This window comes from Phaenicophaeus curvirostris, chromosome 3 (assembly GCF_032191515.1).
Source record: "Phaenicophaeus curvirostris isolate KB17595 chromosome 3, BPBGC_Pcur_1.0, whole genome shotgun sequence".
Taxonomy (NCBI): domain Eukaryota; kingdom Metazoa; phylum Chordata; class Aves; order Cuculiformes; family Cuculidae; genus Phaenicophaeus; species Phaenicophaeus curvirostris.
Genome location: NC_091394.1, coordinates 21,132,286 through 21,150,688, shown reverse-complemented (window position 1 = coordinate 21,150,688; position 18,403 = coordinate 21,132,286). Strand labels below are relative to the sequence as shown.

General features: G+C 37.4%; 1 protein-coding gene across 1 annotated transcript in view; it reads left to right on the top strand.

The window, feature by feature from the left end:
- The window catches only part of DNAH5 (dynein axonemal heavy chain 5), a 121,879-nt gene that overhangs the window by 14,637 nt on the left and 88,839 nt on the right, over positions 1–18,403 (top strand). The window contains exons 9-17 of the mRNA XM_069853488.1: positions 793–900; positions 1,649–1,771; positions 3,584–3,799; positions 6,229–6,336; positions 7,066–7,151; positions 7,880–8,204; positions 12,959–13,165; positions 15,375–15,546; positions 16,826–16,971. Coding sequence (XP_069709589.1) covers positions 793–900; positions 1,649–1,771; positions 3,584–3,799; positions 6,229–6,336; positions 7,066–7,151; positions 7,880–8,204; positions 12,959–13,165; positions 15,375–15,546; positions 16,826–16,971 — 1,491 coding nt within the window. The remainder of the gene's footprint in view (positions 1–792; positions 901–1,648; positions 1,772–3,583; positions 3,800–6,228; positions 6,337–7,065; positions 7,152–7,879; positions 8,205–12,958; positions 13,166–15,374; positions 15,547–16,825; positions 16,972–18,403) is intronic.

The window sequence follows — 18,403 nt, the reverse complement described above, 5'->3', positions numbered from 1 at the left end:
TGGTGGGCGCCAAGAGCCCCTGCTTCCCTCCTCCTGCTCTCCCCTTGGGGTTCATAGGGCTGTTTCTCATGCCGTTTCCCTCAGCCCTGGCTGCCAGGAGGAAGCTTTTTACCCTTTCTGACCCAGGCTTTTCCCAAGGTGCCTGCCTGGGGTTGAGGGGCTCAGTTGTGCCGGGCTGGGGCCATTAGAGCCCTCTGGAACTGGCTGTGTGCTGTATGGGGCAGCCCTGGCCACTCAGCACGGGCTACTCATGCTGCCAGCTTCTGGATACCTGCACCCCAAAGAATGGTCTACAAGATCACCTTCTCCCAGGTACTTTATCTATTGTATATAATTTTTTATGATTGATCTAAATGCCAGTACTATAGGAAAGTTGTTGTACTGTTCTATACAATCGAGTGCCGTAAGGCTTTATGCAGTTTTTGGGTTCTCATTACGTTCAAGCTTGCATTGGGTTTGCAGAAGAGTCTACAAATACACGTTTTGTGAAAATAAGCAGTAATTTTGAAGAAGCCTTCGTCTCTATTGAATTTCACCTGCTGACTAGAATTCTTCCAGCCAAAACTCTGCTTAAAATTTTTCCCCCAAATTGAATTGGGGAGCTAAGGAAGTGAAGTAGGACAGGTAGCTCCACAGGAGAGGTATAGGGAGGCAGAGGCAGAAACATTAGGAAACATTAGAAACATTAGGAAGGCTGTGTTCATAATGCTCCTGTCTTCTCTGATTACATGTCGAGCTAATGAATGACAACAGAGGTACTGAGCAGAGTTCAGACTGTGTGTTTCTTTCCAGGTGTCCATGGTGGATGCTATTCCAGGACTCATAAATACAATTAAGATGATTCAGAGTATCTCTAGGTATTACAACACGTCTGAAAATATATCATCACTGTTTGTGAAGGTTGGTGCTACAGCGAGAAAGGAAATCTTCACAGAATTTTTCTTGTTTTGTTGTTTGAGTGAGAGATAGAAAACGCAAAGGTACCAAGCAATTGAAGAGGCAGCATTTTTGCTAATTTAAGGCCACTTATTGAATGTGTAGAGAATCGGAAGCAGTAATAAAGCTACTTCAAACTTAAACTTATTTTACTGTCTGTAAAATTCCCACGACTGGAGTTGTGGGAATTTGTTCAGACTTCCTGAAATTGGGGCTAATCTCAACCCTGACAGGAATAGGTTGAGGAACTTTATGTTACAAAGAGTTTTGCTTGTGGTGAACTGTTTTTTATAGAAACATTTATATACTTATATATCTCACACTTAAACCTTCTTATAGTTGCATAAAGAAGGAAATGGTATTGGAAGGACAACCTGTTCTCTAATGATCATAGTTTTCATGGGTCCTTGATTTTACCTTTGATTTCAGAAGTGCCAAAGTCTTACGACTTTGTAGTCCTCACTGTGATTTCAAGATTGGTACAAGGTGGATATGTCCAGGATGAGTGGGGTTAATCAACAATATTTGGGTGGTGTAATGGTCTGGAGATTGCATATTGCAAGGAGGGCAGTCTATCTATGTGGCTTCTATTTGGAATTGCTGTTTTGCAGGCTTTAGGATAGTGGTGTCAGAGGTATAGGATGAGACTGAAAGAAGGGCAAGATCTACTTTGTCTTGAAATGTTTTATTCACAATGTTAAACTGCTTTTAGGTGACCAATCAGATGATCACAGCATGCAAATCTTACATTACAAACAATAATATGGCCACCATTTGGAATCAACCTCAGGAGAGAGTTATGGAAAAGATACAAGCAGCCATTAGACTTAAACAGGTAGGTGGGAAGAACATATGGAAAATAGAATGCAAGGTGAGATTTACGAGGGCATGAGTAGGAAAATTTTGTTTTATGTGGGGACGCACTGTTATAATGAAGTCAAATGAAGCAACCAAAAAATACCTTTGGGAACTAGAACATTTATATTGTAGCTGACAGGGAATTTAGTCCAGTGCCTGTTGATCTTCCACAAACGGTATCTCGATGCTTAGCTGAACTTAGCTATGCTGCTTGTATGAAAATTACATGGATTTTTGTGCATGAGTTTGTAGAGAAAGTTTCCTCTCACGTGATAAGGAAGGATGTGTGAAATGAAGACAGAGGAAGTTACTGAGCTGAATCTATTCCAAAGATGCGTGGACAAGCTATATTTCTAGAAAGGACAGTTGCTCAGGTTGCAAAGACTTGTTGGGAAGATAGCTTTTTTTATTTAGCACACACTTCCACGAAAATTTTGGGAATTATTTTTTTCTTCTTGTTTTTTGTTTCCTTTTGAACATAAGATTGTAAGATAATTCAGCTTGGAAGGGTCTTCTGCAGGTATCTAATTTACTCTTCTGCTCAAAGCCAAAGCAGGGGCAGATATGAGATCGAACTTATTTATCCAGTCCTTTCTCAAAATTCTCCAGGGATGGAGATAACGCACAGCCTTTCTGGTCAACTCTTTTCACTGCTTGACTACCCTTAGAATGAAAGATTTTCTCCTTATATCCAGTCAGAACATCTTCTATTTCAATTAATGTCCATTGCCTCTTGACCTCTGTCCATATGTTACTGTGAAGAGCCTAGCTCTGTCTTCTTTATAACCTTCCTGTGGATGTTGGAAGGTTCATATTAGGTTTTCTCCACTGTTACGTTTTTGATTCTCTAATAATATGTGCTTGGAAGACCAGATCTTTATCCTGATACCCTTTGAAGTCTTGCATAGTTCTAGCACAAATTAATATAACTTTGTCTTACCATCAGCAACGAGTAGTAAATCTCTATATTTCTATAGAGATTAAGCAATTTATTCAGTTGCTGCATTAAAATATGTTGAAAGGTTAGGTTTTTATTTGAGTATAATTAGTTTCAATAGCTTTCAGAAAATCAATAGATTAAAACTTAATATTTGAAACACTGATAGTTTAAGAAATTCTAGGCCCTTTGTATTAATATCTCCAAGTCTGGTTATTCATACATACATGTAATAAGAAATAATGAACATTGTATTTTAAAGAGAACTATTCTTTAAAGAAACCATTTCAAGGAAATCTGTTGCTGGTGTAATCTGACTTTGGGAAGAATTGAATTTTAACATGTTTGGATTAAGGTTTTTGCCTGGGTAAGACAGCAGAATGAAAACTGGAAGCTTCTGTGGAGGAACATTCAAACTTAAGGTTTTTGATTTTGGAAATTTGAAAAATTATTACTCAATAAAACTGCTCAGCATTCAGTCATTACTTTCAGTCTCTGAAACTAGAAATCTAGGTTGTCATCTTGAATATTCATGAAACACATTCAATATACACATGAAGCCCTGCTCTAAAATGGAGGGACCAGAATTTCATGCTAGCTAAGGATGGAATGTACAAATACTTACATTGGCCGTTCATTAGTCTGATGAAATGTGTGATCCTGTAATGGTGTTGTTGGGTTAGTTTTCAGAGAAAAATTCTATTACTGTCTTTACAGTGTTCGTGGTTGTTTATTGGTGAAACTTCTACTTGCTATGAAGTCAGGGTAATAGCTTCATAAATTCTGTTCTAGTTGATTACAGTGCCTTTTGTTGTATGATTGACAGCCTTTTAAATTCTTCTTTATTTTTAGGAGTATCAAAATTGCTTTCACAAGGTAAAAGAGAAATTGGAACAAAATCCAGCTGAAAGACAGTTTGATTTTAGTGAGGTGTATATATTTGGAAAATTTGAAACCTTTCATCGACATCTAATAAAGATAATAGATATTTTCAGCGCTATAAAAACCTACTCAGTTCTACAGGAGTCTAAGATAGAGGGATTGGAAGGAATGATCATGAAATACGAGGTACACAATGAATTTTGGATATCCTGTCAGCCTGACTTGACCTTTAATAATTTTTATAATTAATCATTATTTAAAGTGTTTATTGAGAAAAATTAAATTTGTAAGTTGTGCTAAAACTGCTGGGCAGTAGCAATGTAAATGTGTGAATGCTGAGGAAGTGAGCAGACAAGATGAAAAGGGGGAGGTGGTCATGGGAAAGAGGTATGTTAAAATCAAAGTTGATTGAAAAAAGCAACAAAATGGGGGTCTTTGTAGCGGGAGTAATTGGAGCCATGGTTTTGTGTTATGATCAAAAGAAGAAGTGAGAAGTGCACCGCTTTTCTCTCTTTACAAATGTTTTATCTATGACAGTGTACTGTGACCAAAATTGCAGATTGGTTTTGTCTCTTCTTCATTATTCTATGGGTACCTGATCAGTACCTGCCACTGATGCTGGCTCCACTGCCATGCTGTGGTTGATGCTGTAGTCAGATGTTCCTTGCAGTTTGGGGTGAAACTAGCGCCAGTTCTGTCCTGGATAAATACAAAAGCATATAACTTTGATTTCTTGAAATAAGTAACTTAAACAGACCAAAACAAACAAAAAAACCCCTTTGTGCTCTCAGGTTTACTTTGTTTCATTAAGGAAATAGTGAGCTTAATTCCAGCAAAACAGATTACTAAATTTACTTAAAATCTGTACTCTAGGTGATTGTACTCTACATCTTTTCTAGCAAGTAGAGTTGTTCCTGCTTTTTTGGGGCCTGAGTTAACCTACTGTATATATTCCTTAATGCAGTATCATAATTATGACACTTATAAGTATTAAAATGAATCAGTATTCAATACATGGAGTTTGTAGACTGCTTTTAGAGATCACATATGATACAGTGGCAGTACAGGCAAACGTGGCATTCTAATTTGCTTTACCCTTTCCTTTTCATTATGGCCATGAGTAAATTGCTTTGCTTTAGTTAAATAACCATAGGGTAAAATGCGAGCATTCCACAGTCCACTTGTTCAATTCACACCGTATTGCCATCTGAGGTTTTGATTCTTTGTCTGCATCCTTCTCAGTTGCCAGTTTTCTCCTTATTCTCTTCTGTAGTCTTCTCAGAAGAAGTCTGGGCACCACTGGAGGGGTAGCTTGGTCCAAGACTATTCCATGTGGTTATATATGTGGGCTGCTCTAAATTTTGGTCCCTTCACTGAGAGTTGTTATATGAAGTTGTGCCAGCAGGCTTCTCAGCAACTCAGGTTGCTGAGAATTTAAGTCATGCTATGAACGTACTGTTTTTGTAGGCTGGAACACAGACATCTCATTCACTTGGGCATTTGTATTTGAAAAGGCACGTGTGACCATTAGCCTAGGCTGTGATGCAGTCTGCAAACTTCATAAAGATACACTGCATTATCTGCGACTGCATTCAAGTACTAAAGTAAGAGCTTTGTGTGAGAACCAGTTAATGTGAAATAAATGTCATTGGGTAAGGGGTTAGGGCAAATTATATGTGCTTAGATAGAAAGTATGACATGGAAGGTTCTGGATAGCATGCATAAAGGGCAGAAATTGATTGTACTTTTTAAACAGTGACAAAATTGAGGTACTGAAGTATTTGACATGGACCATAGCTATAGTTACATGACTGATTATGTGACTTGAAAAAATTTTAAAGTAGGAAGTTATTATATTGAAGTTCTTTATGCTTTACTACTTATTTTCTATCTAGGATTTGCTTGTTTTTAGAGGAAAAGATGGCATTTTTATTTACAGCAAAGCAATAAAACTGAAGTTCTGTTGACTTAAAATAAAACAGTGGAAGTCTGCTGTGCTTGAAAATACCTTGTGTTGAGCTATGGTAACTAGGACGCTGAACAGTGGTTCGTCATCAGAAATCTGTCAACTGTGTGTACAGCTTAGGGGAGGTGCTGATTGAGATGTACTTTGATTTGAGTACATAGCAGTTATATACAAGAAGCCAGGAATAATAGGTCCTGGGTGGGTAATGTGCTGTATCATACTATGACTTTTGAATAATCTGTTTTTCTATGGAGCCAATTAATTTAAATACATGGAAAGTACTGATGTGTAAATATTTTTCTTTGTTGAACTTTGTTAACTTTTAAATAGAAATGATGAACTTCTGCATGAGATAATATTTAATGGTAACAAATGCCTTTGAAAAGCAAATGTCTGAATTTTCTGCTAGTTCTAATTGACTTAAACCAAAAGTAAATAATATAATTTAAATTCATATGGCCATTGCACCAACTTGTTTCCTCCAAATATGTAATTTAAATGGTTTCTTTATATTGCTCAGCAAATACTGGTAAGTAATGGTAAAGGTAAAATGTGCATGTGCATAACCTGTTATGCTAAATATTTTGAGGTGGTGTTTTTGATAAGGCATTTTTTTTTGATAATTTTCTTTTTCTGTGAAATTGTTTAGAGCATTGTTGACATCATGAAGAAAAAGCATTACAATTTCTTGGATCAGCGGAACACCGAATTTGATCAAGACTATGAAGAGTTTTGCAGAGAGATAAATGATATTCATGTAGGTTTTCTGATTCAAATAAGTATTTAATTTACTTACGAATCTTCATGAAAACAAAAATGCCTCTATATGAGTCACTACCAAACAAGTTATGCAAATAGTTTGTATTCTGAAATTGAAAAATTATTCTAATATACCTCCACTTTGAAGGTTAACATGTATTATCTAACTTTCAGACAGGTTTTATGGAACAGGCCAGAAGGGGCCTCAAGGGCCTCCAATGAAAGGATTTTTCATTACTGTGCTTTGTTTGGAAGTTATGCTAGCAAAAATAACACAAAAAAGGATGATTGCATTGGGTGAATGGGAGCATAGCACAAATAAATCGGTTAATGAACTTTCCCATAGCTGTAAGATCACAAGTTGGTGGAAGGAAAGGGTATCTGTAGGAGAAAAAATAAATACTTGTCTCACTTTGGCTGCCAAAGATGTAAGCAAACATTCTTTGAGGGCTCACAGCATGGTGGAACTTCTGAGGGTACAAAAGCTTTTGTTAATTGCACAGCTATAGAGGGAACTTGGAAAGGAAATACCTTGAAAGTTGGTTGTATTTTGTTTAATTCCTGGGGGAAGGAAGAATGGGAAAATGGGTAATTATTGAGGTTAGTTTCACATAAACAAATGGCATTTTAACATAGTGCATAATACATCCTATCAAATAATACCTGGCGTATTTGGGCTGTGTACCTTACGTAGTTCTCTGCTCTAGAATTATTTCTTCTCCTTCAGGATCAATTAAGGATTTTCATGGACGTCACCTTTGAAAATACTCTAAACACTGAAAGATCACTAAACATGCTGAGGAAATTTGAAAGGTACTATGTCCTGTCTAGTTGGCTAGAATTCTGCCAGCCAATGGGAAATAACACTTTGAGAATGGTGGGTAGTGGGAGGAGCAGAGTAGGAGGCATCTACTTAAATACAGCAAAAAATAACTCAACCTCCTCTCACTCAACTGTTCAGCTCTGTTAAAGGGTTTTTCTATCAGAAAGTGTAAAATGTAAGTGGACTTTGAACCTAATCTTTCAAACTTAGCATAAGCACAGGAATACTTTATGGCTTTTAGCATATTTGCTTTAGCCTTGTCCTTGAACAATAACATTTGTTACCACAGTGCAGTTAGGAGAAAATAAAATGCTTTTGTTAGGAAGCAGTAGAACGACTTGATTAATTCACACACTTTGTTGAAAAGCAGCCAGTCTTTATTACATCAGTTTTCTTATAGTGTTCTGTTTAATGGAGTAGACTGTTAAGTGTTGGATTGGTTACTGTTTGCTGCACATAATTTTAGCTCAGTGTTTGAAAACAATGACAAAATAGAAAACGTGTAGGCTTACTTGGAAAGTTTCATCATTTGCTCTAAATCTTGGTTACTGGAATCAGGTTGTGACAGCATTTGTTGAAGCTTTAGTGAGCATTACTGCCAAAGCACTTACTTTCTAAAGAATGCAAGGGAATCTGGAATGACTGTATTTTCCAACAATTCGTAAGAAGAATTTCAGAAGCATTGAAGGATTTGTTTAATGGCTGTTACTTTTCTAAGCAGATTACAAATCCCAAATCTTGGCATTGATGAAAAGTATCTGAAAATACTTCAGAATTATGGTCGTGACATAGAAACAGTCTGTAAGATCTACACTAGACAGAAGCAGGACCCTCCACTGGCTCGTAATCTGCCTCCAATAGCTGGTAAGATCTTGTGGGCACGCCACCTATTCCATAGGATCCAAGAACCGATGGAGTCCTTCCAGCGGCATGCAGCTGTTCTGCAAACACCAGATGGCAAGCATTTAATTCGCAACTACAACAAAGTAGCAAAAGTTCTTATGGAGTTTGAGGTGATCTACCACAGGGCATGGCTGCAACAGGTAAGCAAGCTGATTTTGTTTGGATATTTCTTTAAAAAAATCGTGATGCATTTTTGTTGTTGGCAGACTAATGACATCTAGCTGTACAGACTAGATTGGATTCCTTTTAGTTTCAGGCCTCAATAAAACACTAGGTTACAGCAGTGTGAAGGAATCTCTGGTTAACAGCAGTTGTCAGGTATGTTAAGCTGTAGAGTTATGGTGCCTCTTAATGAGGGATGGAAAAAGAAAAGGTACTTTATAAGAAAATATTTCTGTTAATAAAAAGTGCCTGTACTACCAGTAGCTGAATTTAGGAGCAATTGAAAGACTTTCATTATGAATAAAAAGTCATATTTAGAATGTAAAATGAAGATTCAGCAGTAGCCTTAGTTGCCCCTCTGTGCCATATCCTACTGAATCTGTTGCAAGATGGTCATCTGTGGGGAAACGAGTTTTATGAGCTGGTTAGCTTAAGGCAGAAGCAGACACAGAGGCTTCCTTTGGCCTGGACAGTATGAATTTGGTTTTTGAGTGATAATCCACAGGTACACTTTACACTGAGTGAATATACATGTATAAGACATCCAGTCTGGGCAGATAGAGCATCCTGTAAAGTTAGTAGCATGTTCAGTGCACAAGTGTGTTTTGAGTCCGCTGTGGGTTAGCCCTGGTAGGCAGCTAAGCAGCACACAACTGCTTATTTACTTACCTCCACCCACTTCACGAAAAGGAAAGTAAAAGCAAGGAAACTTGTGGGTCGAGAAATGTAGTAAGTGAAGAAGCAGAGGAAGAAAGAAAGAAAACAAAATAAATGTTGCAAAGGCAATCACTCACTGCTTCCATGGGCAGACCGATGTTCAGCCAGATCCAGAGCAAAGGATGGCTAACCCTCACAGCCTCTGCCTCTCCCTTTTTATTCCTGAGCATGATGTTACATGGCATGTAATTCCCTTTGGTTATTTTAGGACATCTGCCTGGTTTTGTCACCCCCCCACCCAGTTTCTTGTGCACCCCTCCAATCTATTCTCTGCAGGGCCTAGATTGAGAAACAGAGAAGGCCTTGATGCTGCGCAAGCACGGTTCAACTATAGTTAAAACATTAGTGTGTTATCAGCATTGCTTTAATTACAAATGAGAAACGCAGCACCTTACAAGCCAGACACACTACAGAGCTATTTCATTCCTATCATCCATTTGGTAAGGTAGAACACTCTCAAAAAGATCTCAAAAAGAAGGATCATAATCTACAGTTGACTGTTTTGAAGGTGGTGGCACAATTAGCAGTGCATGGCATGAATGTTGGTGTTGCCCTATGTAGGGACTGGAGTTGAACTGGATGATCCTTGTGGGTCCTTTCCAGCTCATGACGTTCTATGATTATATGATTTGTCTCTTCTTCTTGGAACTCAGCCCTAACTTTTGTAAAATGTGAAAATCTCTAGTGCATCAGTTTTCTGAAAGCTAGTCTTACACCACACCTGAGATAAGAGGTTCCAGCTGTCTCCTGTCTGATCTGAATATACTAAGATTTCCTGACACTTTCTTCCCCTTTCACACTTATGTTTGCAATGAAGGTTTAAAGGATCATCAGATTTGATTGTCTGATGCTGTAAATGAGATAGTGTTTGTCAATTTGGTATATTAAACCAAGATAAGTAACTACAATATGAGAGGTTGTAGAATATGCTGTACCCGGACTGCCTTGGATCTGGTGCTGGGTATGTGTTACAGATGATTAATTTGGTGTTGACTGCCAGTTGGGAATCAAGGAGCCTGAAGAATATGACCTCAACAGTTCTTTCATTATAGATTGTTTCAGGTGCATCACATCTAAGTTTGGCATCATTGATCTATGTGTAATTGGTTTTCCTTCCAGGCACTAATGAAAATTGCCACTATTGTGCTTAGAAATGTCTTTACCTTCAAGTGCATATTCTGGTAACTTGAGTAGCCTATCTTTAATTTCATGTGCTCTTCACAGAGAGGTGATATGGTATATGTATACCTCGTATTTCATGGAACAGGAATTGTGATGCTTCAGGAATCCTTTGAATTTGTTTAGTTTACATTTTGAACTCAGTTTCTGTTTTGATGTCAGTGCTGTGCTGGGTACCTGCGTTTATTTCAAAGTATACTGATGGTAACTTTCACTGAGTTGAGCCTGCTGCTGGTATCATGTCCTTATCTGGGCACTTTTAACGCATAGTCCTGGTCTCAGCTGTAAAGACTAAGGAGGATGTATGCTTCTTGTGGGGTGATGTCTTTCTCCTTTAGCTGGATGGTCTAGTAATCAGATTTTGTGACATGTACCGTGCCTTGACAAAGCAGTTAAATAGTTTCTCCTTTGATCTCTTACAAAATGACTATAATATCCAAGGCATTTCCCCTGAATTGATGCTTTTCTTTGTGAGGTCCTCGTCATGCCGTCTGATTCTGTTCTGTGCTAGAAGTAAATATCTAGTTTCTCCAATAGCAGGGTCAAGTCATACTTGGAAGCCATGTAAACTTGCTGAGTCTGCTCCAAAATTATTATGGTTTGAACAAAGGGAGGTGGATATGAACACAATTTCAAGTTTTTGGAATGAGCACACATGCCTTAAAAATACACGAAAAGCATACCTACTTTAACATCGATGCACTTGTCTACCAGATGTGGCAAAAAACCCTATCACTATTCTTCCCTAGTTGCCTCTTTTTTTCTTGAGGCAACAAGAGTGCTGACAGGTGTGGACATAAGTATCATGGAACACAAGGTGGAGCTCCTGTTCTACTCGTGAACAAAAGAAACACATGGAGGGGGCAAGTGTCATGTGGAGAATACAAACGTGACGGAAACAGGGCTGTAACTCCTTCTTGCTTCTACTACCTAGTATTCTTCAATATAGTGGAAATAGTTAGGCTAAGTGTCACTTTCTGATGTTTCGAGCGCTTTTTTTGCCTTTTGTGTGTTTGTTACTGGATTGTTACTGCTTTGTTTATCTACTTTTTGTAATAGAATAAGGTTTAAAGCCATTATTTTTGTGCTATAGCCAATGATGTTCAACTTGGACATATTAAAATAATAAAATACCAGGAAGTGTGGAAGTTAATATAATGCCCTGGCAGAGTAAGTGTAAGATTTGTGCCTTCAATATACCCATTATTTCTGTTATATTAATAATGCAAATTGCATGGAAGAAAACGTACATGGGAGATGAAGAGAATGACAGTGGGAATAATGGGTCTGAAATCCAAAGAAGAATGCAGTAAGTTTTGCTGGTGAACATTGCAGAAAAAATTCGGCTCCTATTTAATGCAGCTCCATTGAGGGACTTAGATTCTAGTGGATAGATCATGACAGCTTCACTGGCATAACTTGATTAGATGATTTCTTGAAAAATACTGTGTAAAATATCATGATAGTACATGATACAGCTGAAGAAAACAATGTAGTCAGCTATATTTTAGACATTGAAAGGGAACACAAATTTCTAATGTGTTCCATAAAAAAAGAAAAAATGATCCTGAAAGAAATCAATGAGTTTTGAAACTTCTGCTTAAAAACAAGCTCCATCTCAGTGTAATGTGATGCATGAAATTTGAGTGATGATTAAAGAACACTAAAATGATGTCAGCAAAAAGACAAGTGGGAAACAGGGATAGCAGCAAAGTCTTTCATGTAGGAGAAGTTTCCCTACCTAAGGCATGACTTCTTCCTAGTATTGGTCACATTTTCCGTGCGTGATGGTCACATTAATACTTTCCCTTCTAATCACATGGAGAACAAATGGCGTTATAATATTCAAATAAGCCAGCTAAACCAATAGTGTGATTAGTCTTCCCTTTTAAGAATTAAAAAAATAATTAGTAATAAATATCAATTGTAGTATTTTAAAAATTTTGCCCAGAGATGGGCTATAATTGGGAGTTCCATTAAGACCGAAGCATGGTATATCTGTTAGGTAGTGGAAACCAAGTAAATGGAGAAATGAAGATACGTTTGTTCAAAAGATATCTGAAGTAGTTATCTAAGAATAATTTAGTTATAAGGAGGTTGTGTGCAGCCTTATTGCATAGTGTGTAGTAAGTTTTAAGGAAATGAGAGTTCAGATTTGAGAGAACTGAAGTAAAAAAAACCAGAGACCTGGGGTTGTTTAGCCTGGAGAAGAGGAGGCTGAGGGGAGACCTCATTGCTCTCTATAACTACCTGAAAGGAGGTTGTAGAGAGGAGGGTGATGGCCTCTTCTCCCACGTGACAGGGGACAGGACAAGAGGGAATGGCCTCAAGCTCTGCCAGGGGAGGTTTAGGCTGGACATTAGGAAAAAATTCTTCACAGAAAGGGTCATTGGGCACTGGCAGAGGCTGCCCAGGGAGGTGGTTGATTCACCTTCCCTGGAGGTGTTTAAGGCATGGGTGGATGAGGTGCTAAGGGGCATGGTTTAGTGTTTGATAGGAATGGTTGGACTCGATGATCCGGTGGGTCTCTTCCAACCTGGTTATTCTATGATTCTGTGAAAATAGTCTGTGTTCTGCTTTTGATGTTGTAATGCAGTTTATGATACCTAAGAACCAACAAAAAAATGTCTGTGGCATAAAGAACAAGTTACTTTGGTAAGCATTTGAGCATGTACAGACTGCATAAATAAAATTTTATTGTTGATTCATACAATATCATTCCTTATTGTTAGCAATACCTGATTTTAGTACTGCCAAAGTGAAAATTATATCAAAATCGAAGTGTTTTGTTGTACTGGCTTCTCTGACCAGGAATGATGGCTTCTGTTTCTTGCAGATTGAATTAACTGAAAGAGGACTTCAGGCATCTCTCTTAGTAAAAGCTCCAGAAACAGGAGAATTATTTGTGAATTTTGACCCTGAGATATTAACTTTAATCAGAGAAACAGATTGCATGGCTCACATGTACCTTGAAATCCCACCCTTTGCAAGTGTTATTCAACAGAAGAGAGACTGGTATAAGAAGATTGTCTGCAGTTTGCAGGTGGGTTTATTTTAGGTATGTGTTTATATGCACATTAAGATGTCTAGGTTTTATACATACAGAAGAGAAAAAAAATGAAGATCCACTATTATGTTTTAAGAAAGCATTGGCAAATCTGTTTTTAATCTTTATGACTGTCTTGAGCCACTTTTAAAAAATAATTTCTTGGATTTGTATTTTCTGGGAAATGTTTTGAAAGTTTCATGGGTTTAGGGAAGCTCTTGCAGAGCTTCAGAAAGATATGAGGATTGGGAGGAAAACCGGCTCACAAGATGGCTGGTTTCTAAACGATAAGCAGTTTCTGTCTCATCCAATCACGGAGTCAACATTGGATACGCTTTTTTTTTTTTTGAGAGGATAGCTGGTAGAGAGGAACAGGCCATATGCCTTCAAAAAGTGTAGATCGTCCAGCAAATACCAGCATGGGTCCTGCAACAGTGTTTTACGCAGATATCTGTGGAATAGTTTAAAAGAAGATAAAACAACCTTTTCTCTCATCTGTTAAATCTTTTGGATCATTTTGCCTGCCTATGAACAGAAGAGGTTCTCAATGGCTAAGATGAGGATTCAAACATAAGTATCCAGAAAACAAGAGCTTCAGAAGAGATACTTGATTCTGAAACGAGAAAAAAATGTGATATTGTCACAAGGTTATTGCAAGGATTGCTTTTTGCAAAATGTGAAAACAGAATCAGTAGGCTAAAGATGCATTAGAAACCAAATGCCATTTTGAAGTTCTGGTAAGACTGGTCTAATAAAACTGCTGAAAAGTTCAATTAGGTGCATTTTTGTTTCTTGGGCTTTTTGTCTCCTAGAACATCCATTAGGGACAGAAATTTGTAAACTTTTTTTTCTGTGCTGTAGTTTTGTTGGCAGCTAAGCATCATGCAAGCAGCTCACTCACTTCCCCAGTGAGGGAGAATTCGAAGGTTAAAGTTGGAAAAACTTGTGAGTTGAGATGATGACAATGTAATAGGGGAAATAAAAACTGCAAGCAAAGGAAAATAAAGAATTAATTTACTACTTTCCATCAGCAGGTTGGTGTTTAGCCGTCTCCAGGATGGCAGGGCTCTATCATAGTTATATAGGAAGACAAACATCATAGCTGTGAATATTCCCGTTCCTCCTCCTTCCCCCTGCTTTTATTTTTGACCATAATACCATGGATACGCATTGCCAGCAGGTCGAGGGACGTGATTCTCCCTCTCTACTCCATTCTTGGGAGACCTCACCTGGAGTAATGTGTCCAGTTGTGGAATCCCTGACATAAGAAGGATATGGAAGTGTTGGAACGGGTCCAGAGGAAGGCCAAGAAGGTCAGAGGGCTGGAATACTTCTGCTACGAGAACATGCTGAGAGAGTTGGGGTTGTTCAGCCTGGAGCAGAGAAGGCTCTGGAGAGACCTTGTAGTGACATTCCAGTACGTGAAAGGAGCCTACAAGAAATCTGTGGAGGGACTTTTTATGAGGGCATGTAGTGATAGGACGAGGTGGAACGGCTATAAATTGGAAGGGGGAAGATTTCAATTAGACGTTAGGGAGAAATTCTTCACAATGAGGGTGGTGAGACACTGGTGCAGGTTACCCAGGAAAGTTGCGGATGACCCCTCCTGGGAAATGTTCAGGCTCAGGTTGGATGGGGCCTTGAGCAGCCTGATCTAGTGGGAGATGTCCCTGCCCATGGCAGGGGCATTGATCTTTAAGGTCCCTTCAAACCTAAACCATTCTATGACTCTGTGGTCCCTTTGGTCAGTTGGGGTCAGCTGTCACAGCTGTGTTCCCTGCCATCTTCCTGTGTGTACCAAGCCTATTCAATGACAAGGCAGTGTGAGATGCAGAAAAGGCCTTAGTGCATTATGAGCAGTGTTCAGCAACAGTCAGAACATCCGTGCGTTATCAACACTGTTTTGGTCACAAGTCTAAAACATGGCACCGTATGAAAAAAAAATTACCTTATGCCATCTAAACCCAATACAATCTGTAAAGATGAATTTCCACATAAATTTGAACTCCCATTGTTATAAAAAGCAACAAATAGTGAAAATTTTGCCAAAAGTAATGATAACATTTCCCGAACAATTAACAATTTAAGTGATGTACATCCAGAGGAATTTTCTTAAGTTATGATTAATTTAATTTTTAATATATAAATGAGAAGAGGCTCAAATCAGTGTATATTGTGTAATGCTTTCATTCTCTGTTTATTTCAGATGATGCTGGCAGAATATAAAAGAATTAAACTTAAAATATGGCACCCTATTGAACAACTGATGGCTCCTTGGTTAGCAAATGTAGATGATGCTATCCAACCAGGTCTAGTGTTACTGACCTGGACATCCATTAATATTGAGAAATATATTAATAAAGTTTTTGACAAGCTAGGTGAGTTCCTTGCCTCCTTCCATTAACTTCTGTTTGTTTGTTTTTATCCAAGCGCAAGGTACGCTATTAAGCTGGCTATCCTTTATATGATTTGCACTTAATTGGCTTATACATGAAAGAAATACAATTTTTCACCTGTCCTGTACTTTGTGAAATCTCTGCTTTATAACACTACTTTCTTTTTGTCTTACATGTTTGTCATATTTTGCTGATATGGATGGGATGGCAATTAGAAATAAACCAAGGATAAAGTAGTCCGCAAAAGTCCTGTATATTCTGAATTCAAATAATGATAGCTACTTCTTTAAAGGGCTTCTAGTTTTCAGACTTTTTCTAATCTTGCCTTTTGTTTCTGTAATGTACAAAACACGTTCTCAGGGAATAATATGCCAATGGAGCTGGCACTGTCACTGCTTAAAAGCTTTTAATATTAAACTTCTTTTTTTTTAACATCAATCTCTTCAAAACTAATTCACATGACAGCTTTGGAAACCAAGCGAACTTGTCTTTTCAAAAGATTATCACAAGATTGCACTGTGATGCATATTTTTTTTTTTTTTGAAGATACCAAGTTGCTTTGCTTCAGCTTAATTACTGCATCAACGTAGATTTATTTTTTTTTTAAATTGTATAAGTTGTTATGATGGGTATTTTCTTTAGTTGAGATGGTAAATTAAAATGCATTTTGGTTGCTAGACTGACGTTCCAGTCAGGTTAATTTTGAATACTACATGCGTTTTGTGTCTGGAACAGACACCTTGCTGCTATTTCAATTTCAGCATTGAAAACTAATTGCTATTAAGCTGTGAAAATTCTAGTGGTGGTTTTCTGTTAACTATTATTTGGCTTCTAACATTGTTTTGAAGGATAGATATTTTATTTGTCAAAAGTTTCTTTTGCTAGCAGGTCCTCCAAGTGCTAACTGATTCAAGCTATAGGAGAAGGAGAAGTATTCCTGGACTGTAGCTGAATTGTAATGTTTTTGTTTGAAATGGATGTACTTTAAGCTCATTTTATATTTATTTATAGTATTTTTCCTGTTATCTTTCAGGATATGTATAGCATATGATAGATGAGCATGTTATGCAAAAAATTAGGTATGATTCCAGTAGTGGACCTTGCCATAAATTTAGATGTTTGAAGTAAGATGGTTGAGGTGTAGAATTCATGTACAATTGAATATAATATTTTATTGACGTAAAAATTTAAGTAGGACTCTGCAAAGACTATTGTTTCTACGTTTTAAACTTGTTTTGGAATCTTCTGTTTGCTTCAAAAGCTGCACTGGAGCTATTACTTGACCGAGTGAACAACTTGGTTGAATTTCGTATTGATGCTGTTCTTCAAGAAATGAGTAGAGTGCCACTCTGTAAGTTGCCAGAAGATGAACCACTGAGCTGTGAGGAATTTCTTCAAAAGACTAAGGTTGTTAGATGAAATTTTTGTAAAGAAGAGTTCAATAACTTTGTATTATAATATTTTCTTTTTTTTTAATGAAAGAAAGCTAGTGCAGAATTAATGAAGCATTTGTGGGAAACTGAAGTAAGGAAATCCCCAGTTGCTTGGCTGGAATCTTAAAAAGGAACAATAATACCAAATGAAGATTTCTGAGCTGAGATGTTATTTTCTGAGTTTATTAATGTCAAGCCATCTACTGTATGATACTTGTTTTATGCTTTGATATCACTCAAATTATTTTCCTTTTTTTTGTAATTGGTGCTTGTTAGTGCCTTTAAATAAGGAAATTGTCCCTCTGATGCCTGTGAATAGCTCCATAACAAGTGCACTTTGTTGCCTGGGAGAATGAGTACTATGGAAATGATTGAGCCCTGAATATATTTCTTAATCTCAAGCGCTCCGAGTTGGTAATGGGATGTACAAAATAGAAGTACCTGGATGAAGGTTTTCTGGGAAGAGCCCCTTCTTTCATTTCATCAAAATACTTTCGCATTGAAAAGAATTAACTGTAAGCCTGTGAATTGTTAGTTGCTTAGAGAGCTAATTATGCTCTTAATAAAATTGAATGACAGAAAGACTTTCATGAGGCAATAGTAAGATACTCTGGCATTTTAGGATATCTAACTGGTGTTTTCTCCTGAAATATGCTGCTTAGGAAAAGATTGTGGAAGATTATGTATATAATCCCCATCCCCAGGCAGCTTGTAGCAAGAAAACCTACAAATGTAGCATACTTAACTTTTTGGCCTTGACTCTTTTGTCCCTTGTAACAGCTCACCTTGTTATTAAAAACAAAGAAAAACTTAAATAATATTTTGTCATTAATGGCATTTTGTAAGCCTCACAATGCAGTGTTTTGCTGGTTTTTTTTTTTCAATCATGGTGCTGCTCTCCTCAAAGGACTAGTGTTAAAATGTATATTCACTAAAGTGAACATACGTGAAAGTGAGCACAAAAATCTTGTGAGCACTAAAATCTTCTCAGCACTGTGTGAGAATTGATGATACTGTTTAATGCTGATCTTCTGCAAGAAAGCTTGAACCGCTATATAACAATTACAACACCTCAACAGCCAAACAGTTTGAGTTAGCAGATTAAGTGGTGTACTTAACCCAGTTATGGGTACAATGAAAATAGGAACAGTGATTGTAAGCTTATTGTAACTTTTAATTAGAACAAACTAGAAATAAGTCCTATGAATTAACAGGTGTCTTTAATTTTCTAAACAAATTGCTGCAAGGGAAGTAGTTATGCAGAGAAAAAGAATCTAAACTTTGTTTAGTGGTTGTTGTGATATTGCAAATCAGATCTGTCTTCTTTCTCGACTAGACTGAATCATTAAGAAGATCAAGGATTGTGCCTTAAAATTTGGAAATGACTGAACCTTGATAGTGGCTGA